This window comes from Triplophysa dalaica, chromosome 2, assembly GCF_015846415.1.
Source record: "Triplophysa dalaica isolate WHDGS20190420 chromosome 2, ASM1584641v1, whole genome shotgun sequence".
Lineage (NCBI taxonomy): Eukaryota > Metazoa > Chordata > Actinopteri > Cypriniformes > Nemacheilidae > Triplophysa > Triplophysa dalaica.
Genome location: NC_079543.1, coordinates 1,799,064 through 1,819,861, shown reverse-complemented (window position 1 = coordinate 1,819,861; position 20,798 = coordinate 1,799,064). Strand labels below are relative to the sequence as shown.

Genomic DNA, 20,798 nt, shown 5'->3' with positions numbered 1-20,798 from the left:
ATTTATGATATGGCATGAAATTAAATAATATACTTAAACTTTCTGACAGCACATGTGACACATAATAAATGTTCTAGCAGACATCAGTATATAACAGTTTATCTCAACAATGGTGACAACAGAAAAATCCATTAAAGATAAACGCAATGCATTCTGGGTATCATCAAAGCACAAAACTCATCAATGACTCCCAGCATGCATTGCGGCTGTAAGATTTTCAATTGTTAGTCACCACTGTTGAGATTCATACACTGATTCTTGATCTGTGAGTCAAAGACCAACTGCAAATCTTTTGACGTTTCCAAAAATTAAACTTTTATATTGATTCGTTCTGGAAGTGTAAATTCATTTAGACGTTTGAAACAAACAAACAAGAAATTAAACAACATTGCATAATTAGCTTTTGAAAAAATCTAATCACATTTTCACTTGTTGTCATTTGCTACAAAACTATGTTTTATATAAAACAATGTCATCGCAGCCCATAGAAAAATGGTAATTTCTATATGACGGCTGAAAGAGCACAACTAAAGCAAACCCTGATCACAAAAACGGTGACTTTAAAAGCACCAATAAAGCATCAAGTCATGGATGTTATGCTGCAGTCCCTGTGAAGCAGAAGTGATGATCCTCTTCAGTATTCTGACGTATTTACAAGATGAATAGTGGGTGTGGCTCATGTTTTCTACTGTGAATTGATTGGATGAATAAAAACAGGATGTTCCCGTAATTTTACGGTAGTTTGCTGGCAACCACAGCTGCCGGTATTTTTCCGTAAAAACTACGGAATTTGTATTTTCTCTTTTCTTTTCTGATATTAATGTTTTGTTTGTCACCACTAAGCTGAAGAGTGGAGTCTGTGTTTAAGTCACGGTCAGGCAATGGCATGCTGCATGTTGCTTTGTTTAAAAGTGACTTTAATAATAAATTACAAAGAAATAAATTAAGTAAATGTTATGTTTTCACTTTTGTGTGTTTGGACCAAGTTTCAATTTTATATAAAGAAATTTTGTTAATGTAAAAGACTCAAATGTATTAAGTTCATACACAGCTTGAAGTTTGTGCCCTGAAGTTTTAAACTGCAAAGCTGTTTATGTTCTTTTCCTGTATTTTTTACGGAATTTTACTGGCAACCACAGCGGCCGGTATTTTTCCGTAAATTTACGGAACATTTTTTACAGTGTAACCTGTTTTTTGTGTGAAAACAACAGAATTTTACCGTAAACTTCACAGGCATTTTTTACAGTGTAGGTTGCTCAAGCTAAGACATGTACATTAATAGATTGACCAGGTCAGTGATAAATATTCTTGTGTTTGTAAATATAGTCTGTTATTGAAGAGAAATGATCATGTCTAAAAGAGTTGTTCCTGGTTGGATAATGTCCAGGCACCATTCTGAAAGAATGATGAACTTCTCTCAGCAGTATCTGATCATAGAAAAAGCAGAGACGTCTGTCCTCCAGGTTACGGACAACTGCGCAGAAATCCTCAAATGCACATGTTGATGGACTCAGATTTATGGTCACGTGACAGCTTGAGGGCTGTTTGTTAGAGGTTCTTTAGAAATTAGAGATGATGGTAGCAAGCAACATACTTAAAATGTCCTTAATAGTCATGGTTCTCGTCTTTTTTTCTAAGTGTTTTTCCACAATTCAGGTTTTCTACTGAGGTCGAAATGTCCATCAATATCTGTCAACACAGGCAGAATATACAAACATAATATACACATCAATGCTGTATAATAATCGTGTGAGTCTTTGTTCTTAAAGACATTTTTTGTCTTTTGCAAATTGCAACTAGATGGTTATTACAGTTAAAACCGCTAGAGGGCGATTTACTCAATGAACACTGAATGACGTCACACCGAACTTGTGCGACTGGATAAATGTTTTGAACTAACTAACTGTCGTGTCGGTTTATATACAGCTTGAAGCAATAGTTTCATCAGTGGTGACATCTTAATTCTTTTTCTCTTCCGGTGGGATCAAGTCTCCACGTGACCAGAAACGAAAATGAAAGAAACATGAGAGACGCCATCACGGGACATTTAACTGAACAGTGGGCGTTTAAAACTGCCTGATGTGGTAAGTTAATATGTTCTTGGATGTTATTATGTAAATTAAAATGCTGTTATATTGTCTGATGAAATCACAACGGTGGAAAAAGAGCGTCGATAGAAATCATTTATGTAAATGTACTCAAACTACACTGACTATTGAATATAAACCGATAAATGTTCTGGAAACGTTTTGCTAACATTCACAATGTTATGATAACGTTGTTTCTGAATGTTATTTTAGCTCCACTATAACGTACCCTGATAGCACACATGAATCATTTGGCAGACTTATATTTCACGTCTGCATTTACAGTACCTGCAATGAATAGTTTGCTCATCTGCAATATGTCTTGGAGACGTCTGCTGTCAGATGTTATATAGACAACTAGAAGATGTCTGTATGATGTTTATGATTAAGAATGGATGTAAAACTGCTCTTTCTAAGATCTTTCACAACATTCAAAAAACGTCTTATAACCCATCTCTTCTGTAAATACATGACAGACAAATGAGAAAAAAAACTCTCTCTTCCTCTCAACAGGTAGTGGTCTAGTTTTTGTTGAAACTAGTAACTTTGTTTTGGCACCTGTCGTATTATTGCTCCTGTATGACATATCACTTATTGTTCCCTGAACTCTCTGTAAGTCGCTTTGGATAAAAGCGTCTGCTAAATGACTAAATGTAAGATGTTTATCAGATGGTTTTCCACGGCAGATGTTTTCAGGATCTACAGATCTGTGGTAACGTTTGAGAATGGCATGTTATTAAAACGCTTTTTTTGTTACTACAAGAAGGTTATAGCTTTCCTGTAGCTCAGTGGTAAGAGCATTGCAAGGTTGTGGGTTCGATCCCAGGGGATTGCAAATACCTATGTATAAATGTATAGGATCACACAATGTAAGTCGCTTTGTATAAAAGCGTCTGCCAAATGCATAAATGTAAATGTATTAACTTTGAGAAAACTTTCGAGAAACTTTGGTGTTTTCCCATTAAGGTCTTCTTGACTGTGTAAAGAGTTATCAACTCCAGCCCTCCACAATGAGTCGTCATGAGATGAGAGAGGAGGATGTGGAGGTTTATCAAAGCCAGATGCCCACAGATTCCTCTCCAGAACGGAGCTGTGCGTCAGCGAGGAGTGATCAGTCCATGAGACAGCCGCCTGTATTCAGTGATGGAGCAGTTACCTCTGACCCCAGGTATTAGAGCACACTGCAACATCCACCTAATGCATTTAATACTTTAATTAAACTTTTCCTCTGTTAGATTATAGAACCAAAGTTACTAAACAAATCCTTTAAACTTGTCTTTTCTTAGCATCAACAGGTTGAAGAGATCCAGAACATCATCTCCAGGCCCCAGGGGTGTGTCGTTGAAGAGTCATCAGTCAATGTTGGACCCAATAGAATTCAGGGATGGAGCAGTGAACTGTGACTCCAGGTAAGAAGCTATTTATTGATTAATCGACAATCTTACAATGGATTCAAGCAACACTGTTCAGCACTATCCAGTGTTTTAATTCAATGGACAAAACCATCTTTGGTTAATCTAAACAGGTTGAAGAGACCTAGAGCGGCATCTCCAGAACCCAGCTGTGTGTCAGTTCAGTATGATCCGTCTGTGAGGCGGTCATCTGTATTCAGTGATGCAGCAGTGCACTCAGACTACAAGTAAGTACTAACTGAGGATCAATCACAGTCTTGAGCCAAACTTGACAGATGTGTTATAGTAAGATGGTCACAACCGTAAGACACATCATATCACTGTGTGTATGATGCATGATGGTTGTTCTCATGACTCTGATTGTAATTTTTGCTGCTCTTGTCTCAGCAGTGAGGAGATGTGGAACAAGAGAGAATCAAACCTGCTGGAAGAGACTGAAGACGTACAGCAGGAATGTCATGATGAATCAGTGGAAGATGTTCTGCAGAGAGTCAAAGACAAACACAAAAGCATCATGAAGAACAAGTATGATAATTTATTTGAAGGAATCAAAGCACAAGAGAATCAAACGCTCCTGAAGAAAATTTACACACAGCTGTACATCATTGAGGGAGAGAGTGAAGGAGTGAATGAAGAACATGAGGTTTTACACATGGAGACAAAGCCCAGAAGAACACAAGACTTACAAGACATTCCAATCTACTGCAATGACATCTTTAAAGCTCAATCACATCAAAGAGACAAAATCAAGAGTGTTCTTACTAAAGGCATCGCTGGAATTGGAAAAACAGTCTCTGTGCACAAGTTCATTCTGGATTGGGCCGAGGGAACAGCCAATCAGGACGTAGATTTCATGTTCCTGCTTCCGTTTCGAGAGCTGAACTTGATTCGAGAGCTTCGCTACAGTCTTCACAAACTTCTGCTGGACTTTCATCCTGAACTTCAAGATGTGGACTCAAAGATTTATGAGGAGTGTAAAGTTGTGTTCATCTTTGATGGTCTGGATGAAAGCAGAATGACTCTGATGTTTTCAGACAGTGAGAAAGTTTCTGATGTGACTGACACTTCATCAGTGGCTGTGTTGATGTCAAACCTCATGAAAGGAGATCTGCTTCCCTCTGCTCTCATCTGGATCACCTCCAGACCAGCAGCAGCCAATCAGATCCCCTCCAAATACATCACGCGTGTGACAGAAATCCAGGGATTCAATGACGCTCAGAAGGAGGAATATTTCAGGAAGAGAATCAGCGACGAGCATCAAGCCAGCAGAATCATGTCACACATTAGAAGAGCGAGAAGCCTCCACATCATGTGTCACATACCAGTCTTCTGTTGGATCTCATCCACTGTGCTTCAGAAGATCCTGACACAAGATCACAGTGAAGAAATCCCCAAAACTCTGAGTGAAATGTACATCCACTTCCTGCTGATTCAGATGAAGATAAAGAATGAGAAGTATGATCCAGAGAGAGATCCAGAGATCAACAGAGAAGTGATTGTGAAACTGGCTGAAGTGGCTTTCAAACAGCTGATGAAGGGCAATGTGATGTTCTATGAGGAGGATCTGAGAGAGTGTGGGATAGACATCACTGACGCCTCGCTGTATTCTGGCATCTGTACTGAGATCTTTAAGGAGGAATCTGTCATTCATCAGAGGAAGATCTACAGCTTCATACATCTCAGTCTTCAGGAGTTCCTCGCTGCGTTCTACGTATTTTACTGCCATGTAATCAAAAATGTTGACACGCTGCAGTTTGTTGATTTAGTTTACAGCTTTCTTAAAAACGCAGTAGCTAAAGCTCTTGAGAGTGAAACTGGTCATCTGGATCTTTTCTTGAGATTTCTGTTGGGCATCTCACTGGAGTCCAATCAGAGACTCTTACAGGATCTACTGACACACACAGTGGACACATCACAGACCATCAAGAAAACCACACAGTACATTAAAGATCAAATCAAGGGTAATGATGGTCTGTCAGCTGAAAGATCCATCAATCTGTTCTTGTGTCTGTCTGAAGTGAATGATCAGACTCTGTACAGAGAGATTGAGGAGTTTGTGAGATCAGACAAACACTCAGAGAAGAAACTCTCTGCTGCTCACTGTTCAGCAATAGCCTACATGCTTCAGATGTCAGAGGAGGTGATGGATGAGTTTGATCTGAAGAAATACAACACAACACAGGAGGGCAGAAGGAGACTCACACCAGCTGTCAACAACTGCACAAGAGCTCTGTGAGTATTACATATAACCGTAATTCTGTTCCTGAATATCATTTTCATGGGAGTCATGAGAATTGTTTTATTCTCTTTCACAGCCTTGCTGATTGTAATCTCAATGACCAATCCTGTGAAATCGTCGCTTCAGCTCTTGAATCATTAAACTCACCCTTGAGAGATATTGATGTGAGTAACAATGATCTTCAGGATTCAGGAGTGAAGCTGATCTCTGATGCTCTCAAGAACACAAACTGTCATCTACAGATACTGAGGTTTGTAACAGTATAATTTCCTGAGTGACATATGAGTTTAATTTACAAAACCTAATCTATAGATGGTTGTTCTGGTGTTGTGTGTTTGTAGGTTGTCAGGTTGTATGGTGACAGATGAAGGATGTTGTTATTTGGCTTCAGCTCTGAGTTCAAACCCGTCACACCTGAGAGAACTCGACCTGAGCTACAATCACCCACAACACTCAACACTTCAGCTGCTCGCTTATCAAAATGATCCAAACTACACACTCAACAAACTCAAGTATGAAACACAACACTTATACTGACACATACTGTCCTTGTGTGTTTGTGTGTGTGTGTGTCACTTCATCTGCTCTCTCATACACTCTGGAGATACTCAAGTTCATTGTAATGTAAATAGATTTGTGAGCATGAACGTGGCGTCTTTTCATTTTGTCTTCATCTACATTTACACATGTCTGTGCATCAACATATGTGTGTTTGTGTCTAAAGGGTGGATAATGGGGGAGCGTGCAGACTTGCACCAGGACTGAAAAAATGTAAGTTTTAATAAACATATGAGCACGGGAGGATATGTGGGAGAAATGTATGGACAAGTTAGACAATTCTCTGTTCTGCTAATGCCTTCCGAGTGCACCAAAATGCTTTTTGCGTGAGTTTACATTTCCAGTCTGCTGCGTTCACATAGAGGAATGAAAGATTGCTGTCCTTCACGTCAAGCCTCAGTCACCGTCTTCACTGTGTCATGAATGTTTGTGTTTGTGTTCTACAGACTCCTGTCATCTCACTCTGGATTCAAACACCGCAGATTGTCGTCTCGCTCTGTCCCAGGAAAACCGAATGGTGACGCGTGTGAAAGAGCGTCAGCCGTACCCGGATCATCCAGACAGATTTGATTACTACGGTAACGTTCTGTGTAAAGAGGCTCTGACTGGACGCTGTTACTGGGAGGCTGAGTGGAGCGGCGTGGTTGATGTATCGTTGGTGTATAAAGGGTTAAAGAGAAAGGGTGACAGCAGTGAGTGTTATTTTGGATACAATGAAAACTCCTGGACTCTTTACTGCACAAACAGCAGTTACTCTGCAATACACAATAAGAAAAGCACCGACATATCTGCCCCGTTCCCATCTAATAGAGTAGGAGTGTATGTGGACTGTCCGGCCGGCACTCTGTCCTACTACAGCGTCTCTGACACACACACACTCACACACTTACACACATTCAACACAACATTCACTCAACCGCTATATGCTGGACTTGGTATTTATCCGGGTTCCTCTGCGCGGTTGTTTTAGATTGAGACATGAAGGAATTTCAATGATTCCTGTCAGTCACTCGGCCATTACGAAGGGATATTGACTTTGTTACAAGGGAACATGAGGTACAGTAATAGTCGTGACTGCAGGGCATTGTTAGGCACGGCGAACACAAAATTGTATTAAAATGTTAGGGGACATAAATGTTATAGATTTATATTTCCAATGAAAGATAAAGTAAACACAAAAAAATTGTAAAAAAATATTTTCCAAAAAGCTATATTTGCTTTAGTTGTGCATGGACATAAGTAGCTTGGTAATAGAGGTCATAGCTGTGCCATACGTGAGTAACTTTTGTTAGCCGCTAGAATCACTAAATAATTTCTACCAATTTGTATTGGTATGCTCAATTCAAAGTGTGCAAACTCAAGTTTACATGAATTATTTCTTCTTAACCGCGATGAGAATGTAGTACATAACACATATTTTTATATATCGCACACTTTTTGGTATTTTGATTGTATGCAACTTTTATACATGCTTGGTACTGAAGGGATAATGTAATATTTTTCTGTTGTTTAGCACTTTAAATCTACACTCTTGATTGGTGTATTGTTAACTTTAGAAAAAAAGAGCATTGAACCAATATTATAAATTATTAATATTTATTTTCAATGTCCTAGAACTGGGAAAGGTTGTCAGCTGTTGCTTTAATATCTTTCCTTGAGTGTTAGAAGTACAAATGAAGCAATAAGTAATGGTACAATGGACTGTCACAATGGGAACCTACAGTAGTGGAGTCTGTGACCCTGTTTCCATCTGATATCTAAGGCAGTCAGATCACGAATGGTTAGCACTAAATAAAAAAAACGTGGTTTAAAACTTCATATGTTTTTTTGGTTCTGACCCTTCATTTGAAGGTAATAAAACCCCTCTGACACCATCACGTTTGTAATGTAAACACAAAAGTCACGACGTGTCCCTTATTAACCGACCCCTGATTGTCACTAAACAACTGCACTAAAACTAGTCAAATTTAACACGCATGCTGATACCAGATCTGTCACAATCATACAGTGCCTCACCACCAGGTGTAAACAGAGAGTATACAAGGTAAATGTCAGAATCTGTGTTAAGTAAAAACAAACATTTCATTAATTTGTTCACATTACATTAGATTCTTCAGTGTCCATCTAGAGTCTATTATAAACATCTTTAGTTGTGTATTTTTTTCTTATTTTTCTTATAAACTATCATAAGCATTAAAAAAACGACTACTCCATTTACTGATTCAAATTAATAAATCTGAATTATTGAATGTGTCATTAAAATGTTATTTTTTTAATTGTGTGGAATGTTTAAATTTTTTTTGCTTAATTTATCCAACATATTTTAGGGCTAGATCCTGTCATACATTCTTAGTAAATAAAATGTATTCTTTTAGAAAAAATATATAATGCTGTGAAGTATTTCCATGTCTGTTGGCTGTTTAACAGTTTTGTATCGCTTAACCAAATTATTGCCATTATTTTAAACGTTACACATAGAAAGCTGTTACCAGTCACTGTATAAACACTACAGATGTCATTATGGTGACTTGGCCGTCTAAATAACATTCTACATCCAACATCAAATGAAACATCCGAGATGATCCCGCTAATCATGATCTGGATAATTCGGTTCTTCAAACGCACCTATTGTTAATGTTCAGTATATCTGGACTATATTGTCTGGGATCATTGCACACTCACGCACTGTTTGGAAAGGCAGCATATGTCGAAAGAAGAACCAGTGATCAGCAGCGCTGCTATTGGCTGGTTGTCACCTCAAAAGACGCAGTTTTTTACCGCTGCTTGAAGATTATGACAAATTTTAAAACCTTATTGAAATGTCAGGAATTGTTCAAATGACGCACAGATTACTTTCAATGATATTTATTACGCTACATTGAAGCAGCTGTAAACTTAAGTTGTATAACTGATAAACTTACTTTTAGTTCTTATTTTATAAATTCTCTTTTTTAATTGCAATGAGATGGTGTTTTCCTCCACAAAAGAAAGTGTTTTATACTCATCAGTGTCCACTGCATAGGATACTTAGGAAAGAGTCTGAAGACTGTCCATTTAAATAACATTTCTTAAATTGGATAAACTCTGTAGGCCTTGCACATGCATGGTTCCACACCATCTGAAAGGCTTTTACATCTGCTGAGTCTGAACAGAAAATGTAGTACAGAGATGAGGAAAATATCATTTTGTTGTACTTTTTTATTGCTTTTAATGTATTGTGAATTATTGATTTCTCTCCACAAAAGGCACATCCACATGTATATACGTTTTATATATAAAGCATGTTTGTATAAGCATGTTTGTGTTGTTTTTAATTTTAGAATAATAAAGAAATGCTATTCCAAAAATGATATCTCAATAAGCTCGTTTAAATGTAGAGGTTTGGAGGTCAACATCAAGCTGCACCTCCATCACAGGTCTCCTCTCTTTTTTTGATGATGTGGTCTAGCACATGATGCAGTACAGGCCCTGTCAGGTTCATACCTTAAACTTTTACACACTCAATTACTATTAGTTGCCCAAATGTCATTTCATGATACTCCCTGCAAACAAAGTCCAAAAGATGTCTTTTCAACATCGTTGATGACGTCCCCTGAGGACCCAGAATGAAAGTTTTTACAACGTCTTTTTATGTCGTCTTCTGAACGTGTGCTATTGTTGTCCAGGTGATCTCTATAATTGTATTGGACTGATATCACTTTTGCACCTGCAATTAATGTTGAAATTGAATAATCCACCATTATTGTGATCAGTGTTTGCTTTAGTTGTTCTCTTAATACTTGACCTTTTAAATCTTCAAATTTATTTTTGCTTAATACTTAATATTAAAATTAATTTTAACTGCAAATGTAGTCATTTATTTTCAGAAAATAAAATAGTAACTTTTAGTATTGCGGTCGACCAATCAAACGTGAGAATGGAATCTTACTGTCCTAAAAAAATGTCATCTATTCAAAGGAAAAATCTTTGTAACGATTCTTATTGTTTGTAAGCAAACTTTTACTGCAAATAGGTCTCACTTTTTCGTTACAGGATCAGCTTACTCAAAAGCCTGTTCGAGGTGAAGAGAGAATGTGAGTACATGCCTTCATCTGGGCATTTTGAATGAAGAATATGGCTTCCACACACTTCAGTGAAGTTTATTTAAAAAAAAACATGTTGAATATAAAGAGATATGAACTGTGTGATAGATATGGCCTTAACAAAAAATCCAAATATAGACTTAAACCCCAGCACACTACATGACCGCCCCACACACTTATCCAAGCACACCTTTATACTGGCGAGCCAGCACCTAAGTATTACTTATTTTAAACATAATGTTTAAATCTGTACTACCACCAATAAATCACAATTTATTCATAATTAAAAAAAGGAAAGCAAAACTCTGTAAACATTCCCCATGACAGGAACAATAATGGAGCTACTTCTGCTCCTCGAATCAACACAAACACAAACGGTAAGAAAACTGTATTAAACAGTACGTTAAAGGTGCGCGTCAACTTAAATGATAGTTTAATAAAGACTTCAAACCATAATCAATGTGTTGTTGTCTTTTGTAACTTATAAAAATCAAAACTATTTAATGACGAAATTGCAGAAGATAAAGTTTCACTTAACGTTTGTGAAGGTACCATCCGTCACAGACTGCTATGTTCAAATATCGAGAGCAGACAGGCAGTGGACTTACGACAGAATTCGTAACTTGAATTTATTGAGAATAGTAATATGTTATTTTTGTGTGGATCCCATAGTGCAGGTGTTCCCAAATTACCCAAGGACTTAGGTTATACAAAACATGTAAACACGAGGTAAAAATTGATAGAGAATAGTTTTTATTTCCTTTGTCATTGCATGAAATAAATGTAAGTTTAAGTCCAATTCAATCCAATTAGTTTCTTTGTCACATAAACAGCTATGCACATAATTCTACTAGCGAAATACAAAATACAATAGGGTATGACATCAAAAACTTGCTAAACCATGCTAACATATCCTCTCTTTTTTCACATAGCCTACAGACAGAACTTATTATATCATGCCTCTCGCATTATCAGGAAAATGTAAAAAATTAGGCAAATTTTCAGGTCATTTTTTGGTTAAAGTTCATCGGTCTGCCTACAATAATCAGCAATTTAATAAAAATGTATTCATAGAATACTATATCATCCACACTGAACTAGTGTCTGTATCTGTTAACGGTGTCTGATGGGACCAAGCCGTTCTGTAGTTTACTACTACAGCAACATCACAGGTGAGTCTGGATAAATCACAAATCCAGCATATAGCGGTTCAGTGAATGTTGTGTTGAATGTGTGTAAGTGTGTGAGTGTGTGTGTGTCAGAGACGCTGTAGAAGGACAGAGTGCCGGCCGGACAGTCCAGATACACTCCTACTCTATTAGATGGAGGTGATGTTGAAGGTATATCTGTCCGCTTTAGATTGTGACAGGCAGAGTAACTTCTACTAGAGCAGTAGAGATTCCAGGACTTGTCATTGTATCCAAACCAGCAGTCTTCACTCAGACCTTTCCTGCTGATTCCTTTATAAACCACTGAGATTCCAGCCCCCCGTCCGCTCCATTCAGCCTCCCAGTAACAGCGTCCGGTCAGACTTTCTCTACATAAAACCTGCTCAAAACACTCAAATCTGTCTGGATGATGAGGATACGACTGCTGTTCTTCCACACGCATGACCTTCTTGTTCTCCTCAGACAAAACGAGAAGAGTGTGTGCTGTGTTTGGATCCAGTGTGAGATTACAGGTATCTGCACACAAGAATGGAGATTTAAGGAGGCCTTCTAAAATATATATCAAACAAATACAACAAAACTCATCACAAATATGTAAAGAAAAACTGGAAACAAAAGTTAATTTGATGTTTGACAACGGCCCTGATAATTTCAGGCGGTAACAATGAGAATGTGTTCGTGTGTGTGTTTAAAATCATACATTTTCGTAGTCCTGGTGTAATTCTGGCCTGTCCTCCATGGTCTAGACTAGAGGCACAGACAGAGTGAATTACTGATAACAAAATAGAGGATTTACATATTTTATCTATGTAATAAACTTTAAATGTGATGCAAATTTTATATATCAATTTAGTGTTGAGTACGTACTTGAGTTTGTTGAGTGTGTAGTTTGGATCATCTTGATAAGCGAGCAGCTGAAGTGTTGAGTGTTGTGGGTGATTGTAGCTCAGGTCGAGTTCTCTCAGGTGTGACGGGTTTGAACTCAGAGCTGAAGCCAAATAACAACATCCTACATCTGTCACCATACAACCTGATAACCTACACAGGGACGAAACACACAACATTTCTCAAAGACATATATCATAGCAAAAAATATATATTTATATTATCCTTTTATTATGCCGCCTGAAAAATGTCTAAAGACACACACCTCAGTATCTGCAGTTGACAGTTTGGGTTCTTGAGAGCATCAGAGATCAGCTTCACTCCTGAATCCTGAAGATCATTGTGACTCAGATCCAGCTCTCTCAGAGACTTTGAGGATTGAAGAGCTGAAGTGATGATTTCACAACACTGGTGAGTAAGTTTACTGCCAACAAGCCTGTAACAAAGAATTAAATAAAATACAATGCAGTTAATTTGACTTGTAGCACATTTTCCATCAATCTCCACCATTACAAGCCAAGATCAAAGACGGACTACTTGTTACTGCAACGCTAACCAGTATTTACAATATTTGTAGCTGCATTCAGTTACATCATGCCTTTCTACTATTATTATCCCTGACTTTTTCCGCATTTAAGTGCTATAATCAGGTCCCCGATGCATCTACCAACTCAGAAAACGTGATACACAAGAAACCAGTAAGTTTTTTTTGGTGTGCCTTTCCCTGCAAGCATTTTGCTCCTGTTAAGACGTAAATGCAGGATCTTATTTTAATGTTACCGCCCCTTAATCTACACAATTCCACCCACGGCGGTGTACGTGTCACCATGGCTAAAGTTCATGGACAACATATAATATGCAATGTAGTCGCTGCACAGAGTCCTAACCTCGGAAGGGACAGAAGTAGACTTATTTTATTTTTAGTGGAAATCCCTCAGAAACCATTAGTAAAAACCTGCTTATTTGTGCGAATCACTTCAAGCCAGATGTTTTTTCAACCTGGGACAGTACAAGCAGGATTAGCTTCAAAGTTGTTCCTCAAGAGGGATCGAGACCAACTGAACGAGACAAAGCTGCAGATGAAAGTAATATTTATCAACAGTCTGAATTTACGTAATTGTACTGTATATATAGGAGGATAACATTAGCACATGATCGCGAAGCGAACTAAGTCTGGCCGAAGTCAGTCACGGGCTAAATAGAATATTCAAAGCCAGTGTTAAACTTACTCTATATTTATATGCTATTTGGCAAATGGGCACTTGGAGTTTAGCTGTATGTATGTTAATTTATTATGTGCCTTAATACAGTATGTTCAGCTGCGGCAAGCTGTTTGTATTGCTATTGAACAGGGACGAACAAACGTCTCAAATAATTCGTCCTTGGGCTGAAAAATCTATCACAGCACACTAGTTATGCTCTCACGTTGTGTGTTTATAACTTGTCAACGACAAGCGCTAAAATCCATGTAATTCCGAATAGATCTGTAGGTGCGCATTCCCTGGATTATAGGTAAGCATACATACGTACAACGTGAACACATTTGGATGCGTTGTTTGCTGTGACAGATTTTTTTAGTCTCAGGTCAAATTATTTGAGACGTTTAAAATGAAAATAACCGCAGATGAGTTCAGGAAATATAATTTAGCAAAACCATTGCCGTGGCAGAACTACATGTGTGTTGTGTTGACATGCACCAAAACGGGTTGCTGTGAGCTTAGCTGTTTTTGACGTGGCAAAAAGGGTTTTGTTTACACAGCAATTGAGTTATTTTACGTGAAATATGTTCAAGACATTCATTTCATGGAGACCCTAATAAATCATACCAACTTGTTGAAAGTGCTCATCCGCTGAGTCTTTTAACAAAATCAGACTTAACAGCTTCAAACAAATAAACAGTTAATAAATGACAACTAATACGCTCTCCTTTCTAAACAAAAACATTTACTCAGTGACTTTGAATCAAAGTTGAAGACTTCAGCTGTAACACTTCAGAGGATACCTGGTCCTCCCAGCTGAGTCCAAAACTGTTAACCTGTGTATGACATATTGCATCTCTTAATATTGACTTTAAAGAAGCAATACTCACAGAGCTCTTGTGCAGTTGTTGACAGCTGGTATGAGTCTTCTTCTGCCCTCCTGTGTTGTGTTGTATTTCTTCAGATCAAACTCATCCATCACCTCCTCTGACATCTGAAGCATGTAGACTATTGCTGAACAGTGAGCAGCAGAGAGTTTCTTCTCTGAGTGTTTGTCTGATCTCACAAACTCTTCAATCTCTCTGTTCAGCGTCTGATCATTCACTTCAGACAGACACAAGAACAGATTGATGGATCTTTCAGCTGACAGACCATCATTACCCTTGATTTGATCTTTAATGTACTGTGTGGTTTTCTTGATGGTCTGTGATGTGTCCAGTGTGTGTGTCAGTAGATCCTGTAAGAGTCTCTGATTGGACTCCAGTGAGATGCCCAACAGAAATCTCAAGAAAAGATCCAGATGACCAGTTTCACTCTCAAGAGCTTTATCTACTGCACCTTTGAGTAAAGTGTCAATTACATCCAAAAACTGTGAAGTTTCTTGTTTATTGTAGTAGCAAAACACGTAGAATGCAGCTAGAAACTCCTGAAGACTGAGATGTATGAAGCTGTAGATCTTCCTCTGACGAATTACAGATTCCTCCTTAAAGATCTCAGTACAGATGCCAGAATACAGCGAGGCGTCAGTGATGTCTATCCCACACTCTCTCAGATCCTCCTCATAGAACATCACATTGCCCTTCATCAGCTGTTTGAAAGCCACTTCAGCCAGTTTCACAATCACTTCTCTGTTGATCTCTGGATCTCTCTCTGGATCATACTTCTCATTCTTTATCTTCATCTGAATCATCAGGAAGTGGATGTACATTTCACTCAGAGTTTTGGGGATTTCTTCACTGTGATCTTGTGTCAGGATCTTCTGAAGCACAGTGGATGAGATCCAACAGAAGACTGGTATGTGACACATGATGTGGAGGCTTCTCGCTCTTCTGATGTGTGACATGATTCTGCTGGCTTGATGCTCGTCGCTGATTCTCTTCCTGAAATATTCCTCCTTCTGAGCGTCGTTGAATCCCTGGATTTCTGTCACAAGCGTGATGTATTTGGAGGGGATCTGATTGGCTGCTGCTGGTCTGGAGGTGATCCAGATGAGAGCAGAGGGAAGCAGATCTCCTTTCATGAGGTTTGACATCAACACAGCCACTGATGAAGTGTCAGTCACATCAGAAACTTTCTCAGTGTCTGAAAACATCACAGTCATTCTGCTTTCATCCAGACCATCAAAGATGAACACAACTTTACACTCCTCATAAATCTTTGAGTCCACATCTTGAAGTTCAGGATGAAAGTCCAGCAGAAGTTTGTGAAGACTGTAGCGATGCTCTCGAATCAAGTTCAGCTCTCGAAACGGAAGCAGGAACATGAAATCTACGTCCTGATTGGCTGTTCCCTCGGCCCAATCCAGAATGAACTTGTGCACAGAGACTGTTTTTCCAATTCCAGCGATGCCTTTAGTAAGAACACTCTTGATTTTATCTCTTTGATGTGATTGAGCTTTAAAGATGTCATTGCAGTAGATTGGAGTGTCTTGTAAGTCTTGTGTTCTTCTGGGCTTTGTCTCCATGTGTAAAACCTCATGTTCTTCATTCACTCCTTCACTCTCTCCCTCTATGATGTACAGCTGTGTGTAAATTCTCTTCAGGAGCGTTTGATTCTCTTGTGCTTTGATTCCTTCAAATAAATTCTCATACTTGCTCTTCATGATGCTTTTGTGTTTGTCTTTGACTCTCTGGAGAACATCATCCACAGATTCATTATGACAATCCTGCTGCACATCTTCAGTCTCCTCAGTCATGTCTGATTCTGTCCAGAGGTGAGCAATACTGGATCCTTTCTTGACTTTGTGTGATTGTAGAACAGGCCGTGTTCTGAATCTTTTTCTACACTGAGGACAGTTAAAGTCTTCTGATGTTCTGCACTGATTCCAGAAACAGATGATACAGTGTCTGCAGAAAAGGTGTCCACAGGTGATAGAGACTGGATCTGTCAGAACCTGCTCACAAACTCCACAACTGGACTGGGTCAGAACATCCCTCTGCATACTGAACAAACACACCGTTCTGAATTACAGAAACTTAATAAAACTTCTAACTATTATTCACTATCAATTTTTGCACAGAAAATATAATAAACATTCAAAAAGTTGCTTAAGAAGTCCAGATGTTGTTTGTGTTATTTCCAAATATAATTAAACATAAGTCCTTTGGTGTGTAGTTTTCCATCTGTTCTATGATGAGATGAATCAATAAGCCCCGAAGAGTTTTGTCTTACCTGCGGTCGGAGGTCACTGTTTCATCTGTGAATTCAGAAGACATAACTACTGATCTGTTACTTCTCATAGACACACAGCTGGATACTGGAGTTGCTGCAATGTCGTCCTCCATCTCCTCAATGTCCTCACTGACACTCATTATAGAAGCACGGCTGGTCTTCCTTCACATCTATCAAAAGAGAAAGTGGCCAGATCTGAAATACAAAAAACAAAACATAATTCAAAACGATCACTTCTCTTCACTGTTGCACAAATTGCTGCTCTCTCATTTTAAAGTTTAAGAAATCTATAAAACACAGGCTACGTTTCTTTCAAGATTTAAAATAACCAGGAAAAAACACACTGCAAAAAATCATGAAGAAAAGTTTCTACATTCATCTATTTTATATGAAAAGTTTAAAGCCCTGTACACGCCCATTTTTTCCCATAAATAGTCAATGCAAAGCAACTTATGAATGCGTATGAATTCGTATTTTAATAAGCCTGGCATCTGCTTGTTAAGCCTGACATCACGCACCATAACGAATGTAAACCGTTTCCGGGTCCAACTGCTATCAGATACCATAGAAAAGTTTTAAAAAACAATCCCATCCTTTATCTCTGTAACAAAATCACATATGGCCACTTATTAATTCCATTCCATTCCATTTTCTACCGCTTATCTGAACTACCTCGGGTCACGGGGAGCCTGCGCCTATCTCAGGAGTCATCGGGCATCAAGGCAGGATACACCCTGGATGGAGTGCCAACCCATCGCAGGGCACACACACTCACTCATTCACACACACACTCACACCCTACGGACATTTTTTTCCAAAGATGCCAATCAACCTACCATGCATGTCTTTGGACCAGGGGAGGAAACCGGAGTACCCGGAGGAAACCCCCGAGGCACGGGGAGAACCTGCAAACTCCACACACAAGTCGGAAGCGGGCCACTTATTAATAATTGTTATAATTACTAATAATTAATATTATTATATTAAAGTCAAAGAAGTTCTCTGCAGCATTTTAATGTTTAAATTAACATTAAAATCTCATCCTTAATTAGTTGTGTCCTTCACCTGAGATAAAATTTTATGACTTTGTGAATTGTGAAAGTCGAATGTTTCTTTAGTCCAGTTTTGTTATGAACATAGTTAGGACTGATAACGAGGATACGAAGATAAACGATTGTGCAAGAGCTTTATGGATGTATTTCCAGACATTGACATTTGATGAACATACACAGTATTTAAGGAAAATATATTTAGTTTTTATTTACACTGTGTTCTGCATTTATCGAATTTCCTGTAATTTCCTGTTACGTTTTTGACGTATTGTAACTGTGATGTTTTGATGTCCTGGCAATGGGAGGAGATTCTAATCCAAAGAAGTTTGTTGGTGGTCATTTAAATCTCAATCATGTTGTGGTTTGAATCAATGATTTCATTTGGTGTGAGTGTGGTGTTGAATCTAGGAATTTAATTTGCACTTTATGTTTAAAAATAGTTAGTGAAACCTGGACGGAAATAAATCCAGTTCCATTTAGACAAAAACAGACATCAAGAATCAGTGTATGAATCTCAACAATGTTGACAATCAACAAAATAAAACGTCATGCCGCGATCCATGCTGGGTAACATCAGTACAAGACTCATTCATGATTCCCAGTTTGCAATGCAGTTGATCTGTATATCAGAATTAGTTAGTTGATTTTCATCACTTTTTAGATTCATATCCTGATTCTTGATGTCTATATTTCTTCATATTATGTATACACTTTTATAACATCCTTTTTTAACCTAATATTCTATCCATCAGATTGTCCTCAAACAACCTGATGGTATAAAATTATTTCTGGATCAAGAACTCATATTACTATTACTGATTCTGATTTCAAAACTTAGGGTTTTTTAATGCTCACCAAGAAACTTTATTTGTGTGGTGTGTCATTGCATTGTCATAACAACAACACATCACATGTACATAGTTTCAACATGCCTCAAAACTCTTAGTCATGTAAGTTAAAGGAGAAGATACGAACTCAAGGAAACACCATGATAGTGAGCTTTGTTAGCGGGGAACGTTCTTAAAACATAGAAAACTGGACATTTTGTATGCTTTTAAAACGTTTTCAAAAACATGAAAAACATCTATCGTTCTTATAACAAACTTCTGTCAGCTGGGATGGAGCATCTCATTTAATGACCATATGCTTAACTTTCTTTAACGAATGTGCCTTCTACAGTAAGATCGGAACCTATTCTCTTTTTTCGGACTATTTAAAACGAACGGATATTTTCACGTTCAAACACGTCCTGCTTGATCATATGGAGGATTTAAAAAGTGTCACCCCTGGTGCATTAAAGCACAATGACAGGTCGCGGACATATTTCCCACCGGGTAATATAGACAGACTATATATAGTACACATTTATATTTAAGTGACTGTTTACACGCACCATCATAAAGCGAGTAAAATTTGATTTAGTCAATACTGCGTTTAAACTTCACCTCATGTAAACACAAAACTTCGAACCAAGAGACGCGATACATCCATCGCAGCAAACATACTATTTAATCGTAATAAAAAGGCATATACTTTTATATTGTGTAGCGATGACTTCAAGTTAACGTTAGTTGTTTACTCACCGCAAAAAGCACCTTTGAATCCTGAGTGCTGGATTTTCAGCCTCTTCCTTGATCCCCCAAATTGCTTTCAGTTTCGGTTTCACTTGTCTACCCCCCGATGAAGTTTCCAGTCATTTTTTGTCACAATTTCAAGATGTATTTTATAAAATCGCGCTTTATATCAAATTTTGTTTTGAACTGAAACGGGCTAGTGATGAGGAACAATCTTACTCAAACGCTTAACTGAGTAGGCTGTGATGCTGCTGATTCACACGCAGGTGATTGTAGCGTTGCGACGTCATGACGTCACGGTCCAAGCTGAAGTTGCCTCTCTGTCTGACTGTCTGTGTTCTGGTATACATTCTGAATCAAAAAAGCTTTATTGACGTGATGTCATAATTGTATATACATGTGTGTGTGCGTTGGATGATGTTACGTAGAAAATAATAAATCAACGAGTTTTCAAAGACTGTGACACAAATCTTGCATTTTTTAATGATAACGCAAGGTGGCAGAATACGGATGTCAGAAGCCCATATAGACATACATTGGGCCCTTTACCAATGTGAAGTCTACGGACTCTGAAGGCCACATTCGAAGGCTGCATCATTGAGATTTATTGTTTAAGGTTTTATTTCAGATAAGCAACCGTTATGTTTCACTTAAGAATTGAACCGCAGTGATGACGTCTTTTAAGGAACACATTTCACGTTTTTTTAACGGATGACGTTTGCAGCCTTCACAACAGGATGCACCTATTGACACCTAAATACAAATAATATTTAAGGCTATTAGTTTACAAATATATTTTATGACTGTGACTTTAAATATTTTAATTTATCCATAAATCTCTTTTAAACAGTTTTGCAATGTATCTTTAAAGAAAATGTATATTCAATGTTATTTCAATAGTGCTTTACGAATTTTTATTATTGAAAAACATATTTTTCAACCATATTTGGTTACAACAATTTGTTGCTCTATGAAATACTGACTTTATATTATATATATATATATTATAGAATCCGATGTTTAATTTGATCTGACGAGCTGGCTTGAAGCATATAAAAGCCGAAGTGATTACCTTTTTTAATATTTCGATGACACAAATATATTTTACGTTTATATTCATTATTTTAGCACATGCGTTTATCCAAATAAACTTCAAATAAAAGATCATTAACATTTAGCCAACTATAAGTGTTCTACAGTAGTTTACATCATATGTGGCACCGGAGTTAAGAAAAAGGCTCAACTGAGCACACGACTATACTTTTTTAAATCCATGTTTAGATTATCTCCTATTTGTCACATGTCAACGACTGTTGTGTTTGTAATACGGCTGCTTTTGTGTGGATCTTGTCGTTGGTTATGATGTTAGA

General features: G+C 37.8%; 2 protein-coding genes across 4 annotated transcripts; one reads left to right on the top strand and one right to left on the bottom strand.

Annotated features, from left to right (window-relative positions):
* Positions 1–1,907: 1,907 nt before the first annotated feature.
* On the top strand, positions 1,908–8,114 carry LOC130436891 (protein NLRC3-like). Its single transcript, XM_056767909.1, has 9 exons — positions 1,908–2,084; positions 3,054–3,255; positions 3,374–3,496; positions 3,613–3,726; positions 3,887–5,731; positions 5,815–5,988; positions 6,080–6,250; positions 6,463–6,509; positions 6,743–8,114. Exons 2-9 carry the CDS (start codon positions 3,098–3,100, stop codon positions 7,264–7,266), a joined length of 3,156 nt encoding a protein of 1,051 aa, XP_056623887.1. The 5' UTR covers positions 1,908–2,084; positions 3,054–3,097; the 3' UTR covers positions 7,267–8,114.
* Positions 8,115–11,110: 2,996 nt separating this feature from the next.
* Positions 11,111–19,683, bottom strand: LOC130436914 (NLR family CARD domain-containing protein 3-like). 3 transcript variants are annotated; one of them, XM_056767960.1, is made up of 8 exons: positions 19,438–19,683; positions 17,639–17,707; positions 16,803–16,997; positions 14,522–16,573; positions 12,698–12,868; positions 12,415–12,585; positions 12,248–12,294; positions 11,111–12,063 (listed from the first exon to the last, which is right to left on the bottom strand). In XM_056767960.1, exons 3-8 carry the CDS (start codon positions 16,940–16,942, stop codon positions 11,534–11,536), a joined length of 3,111 nt encoding a protein of 1,036 aa, XP_056623938.1. In that variant the 5' UTR covers positions 16,943–16,997; positions 17,639–17,707; positions 19,438–19,683; the 3' UTR covers positions 11,111–11,533. The 3 variants fall into 3 exon arrangements, with proteins under 3 accessions (XP_056623938.1, XP_056623929.1, XP_056623947.1); XM_056767951.1 differs by lacking the exon at positions 17,639–17,707; XM_056767969.1 differs by lacking the exon at positions 17,639–17,707 and having other exon boundaries at positions 11,934–12,096.
* Between the last annotated feature and the right edge of the window lie 1,115 nt (positions 19,684–20,798).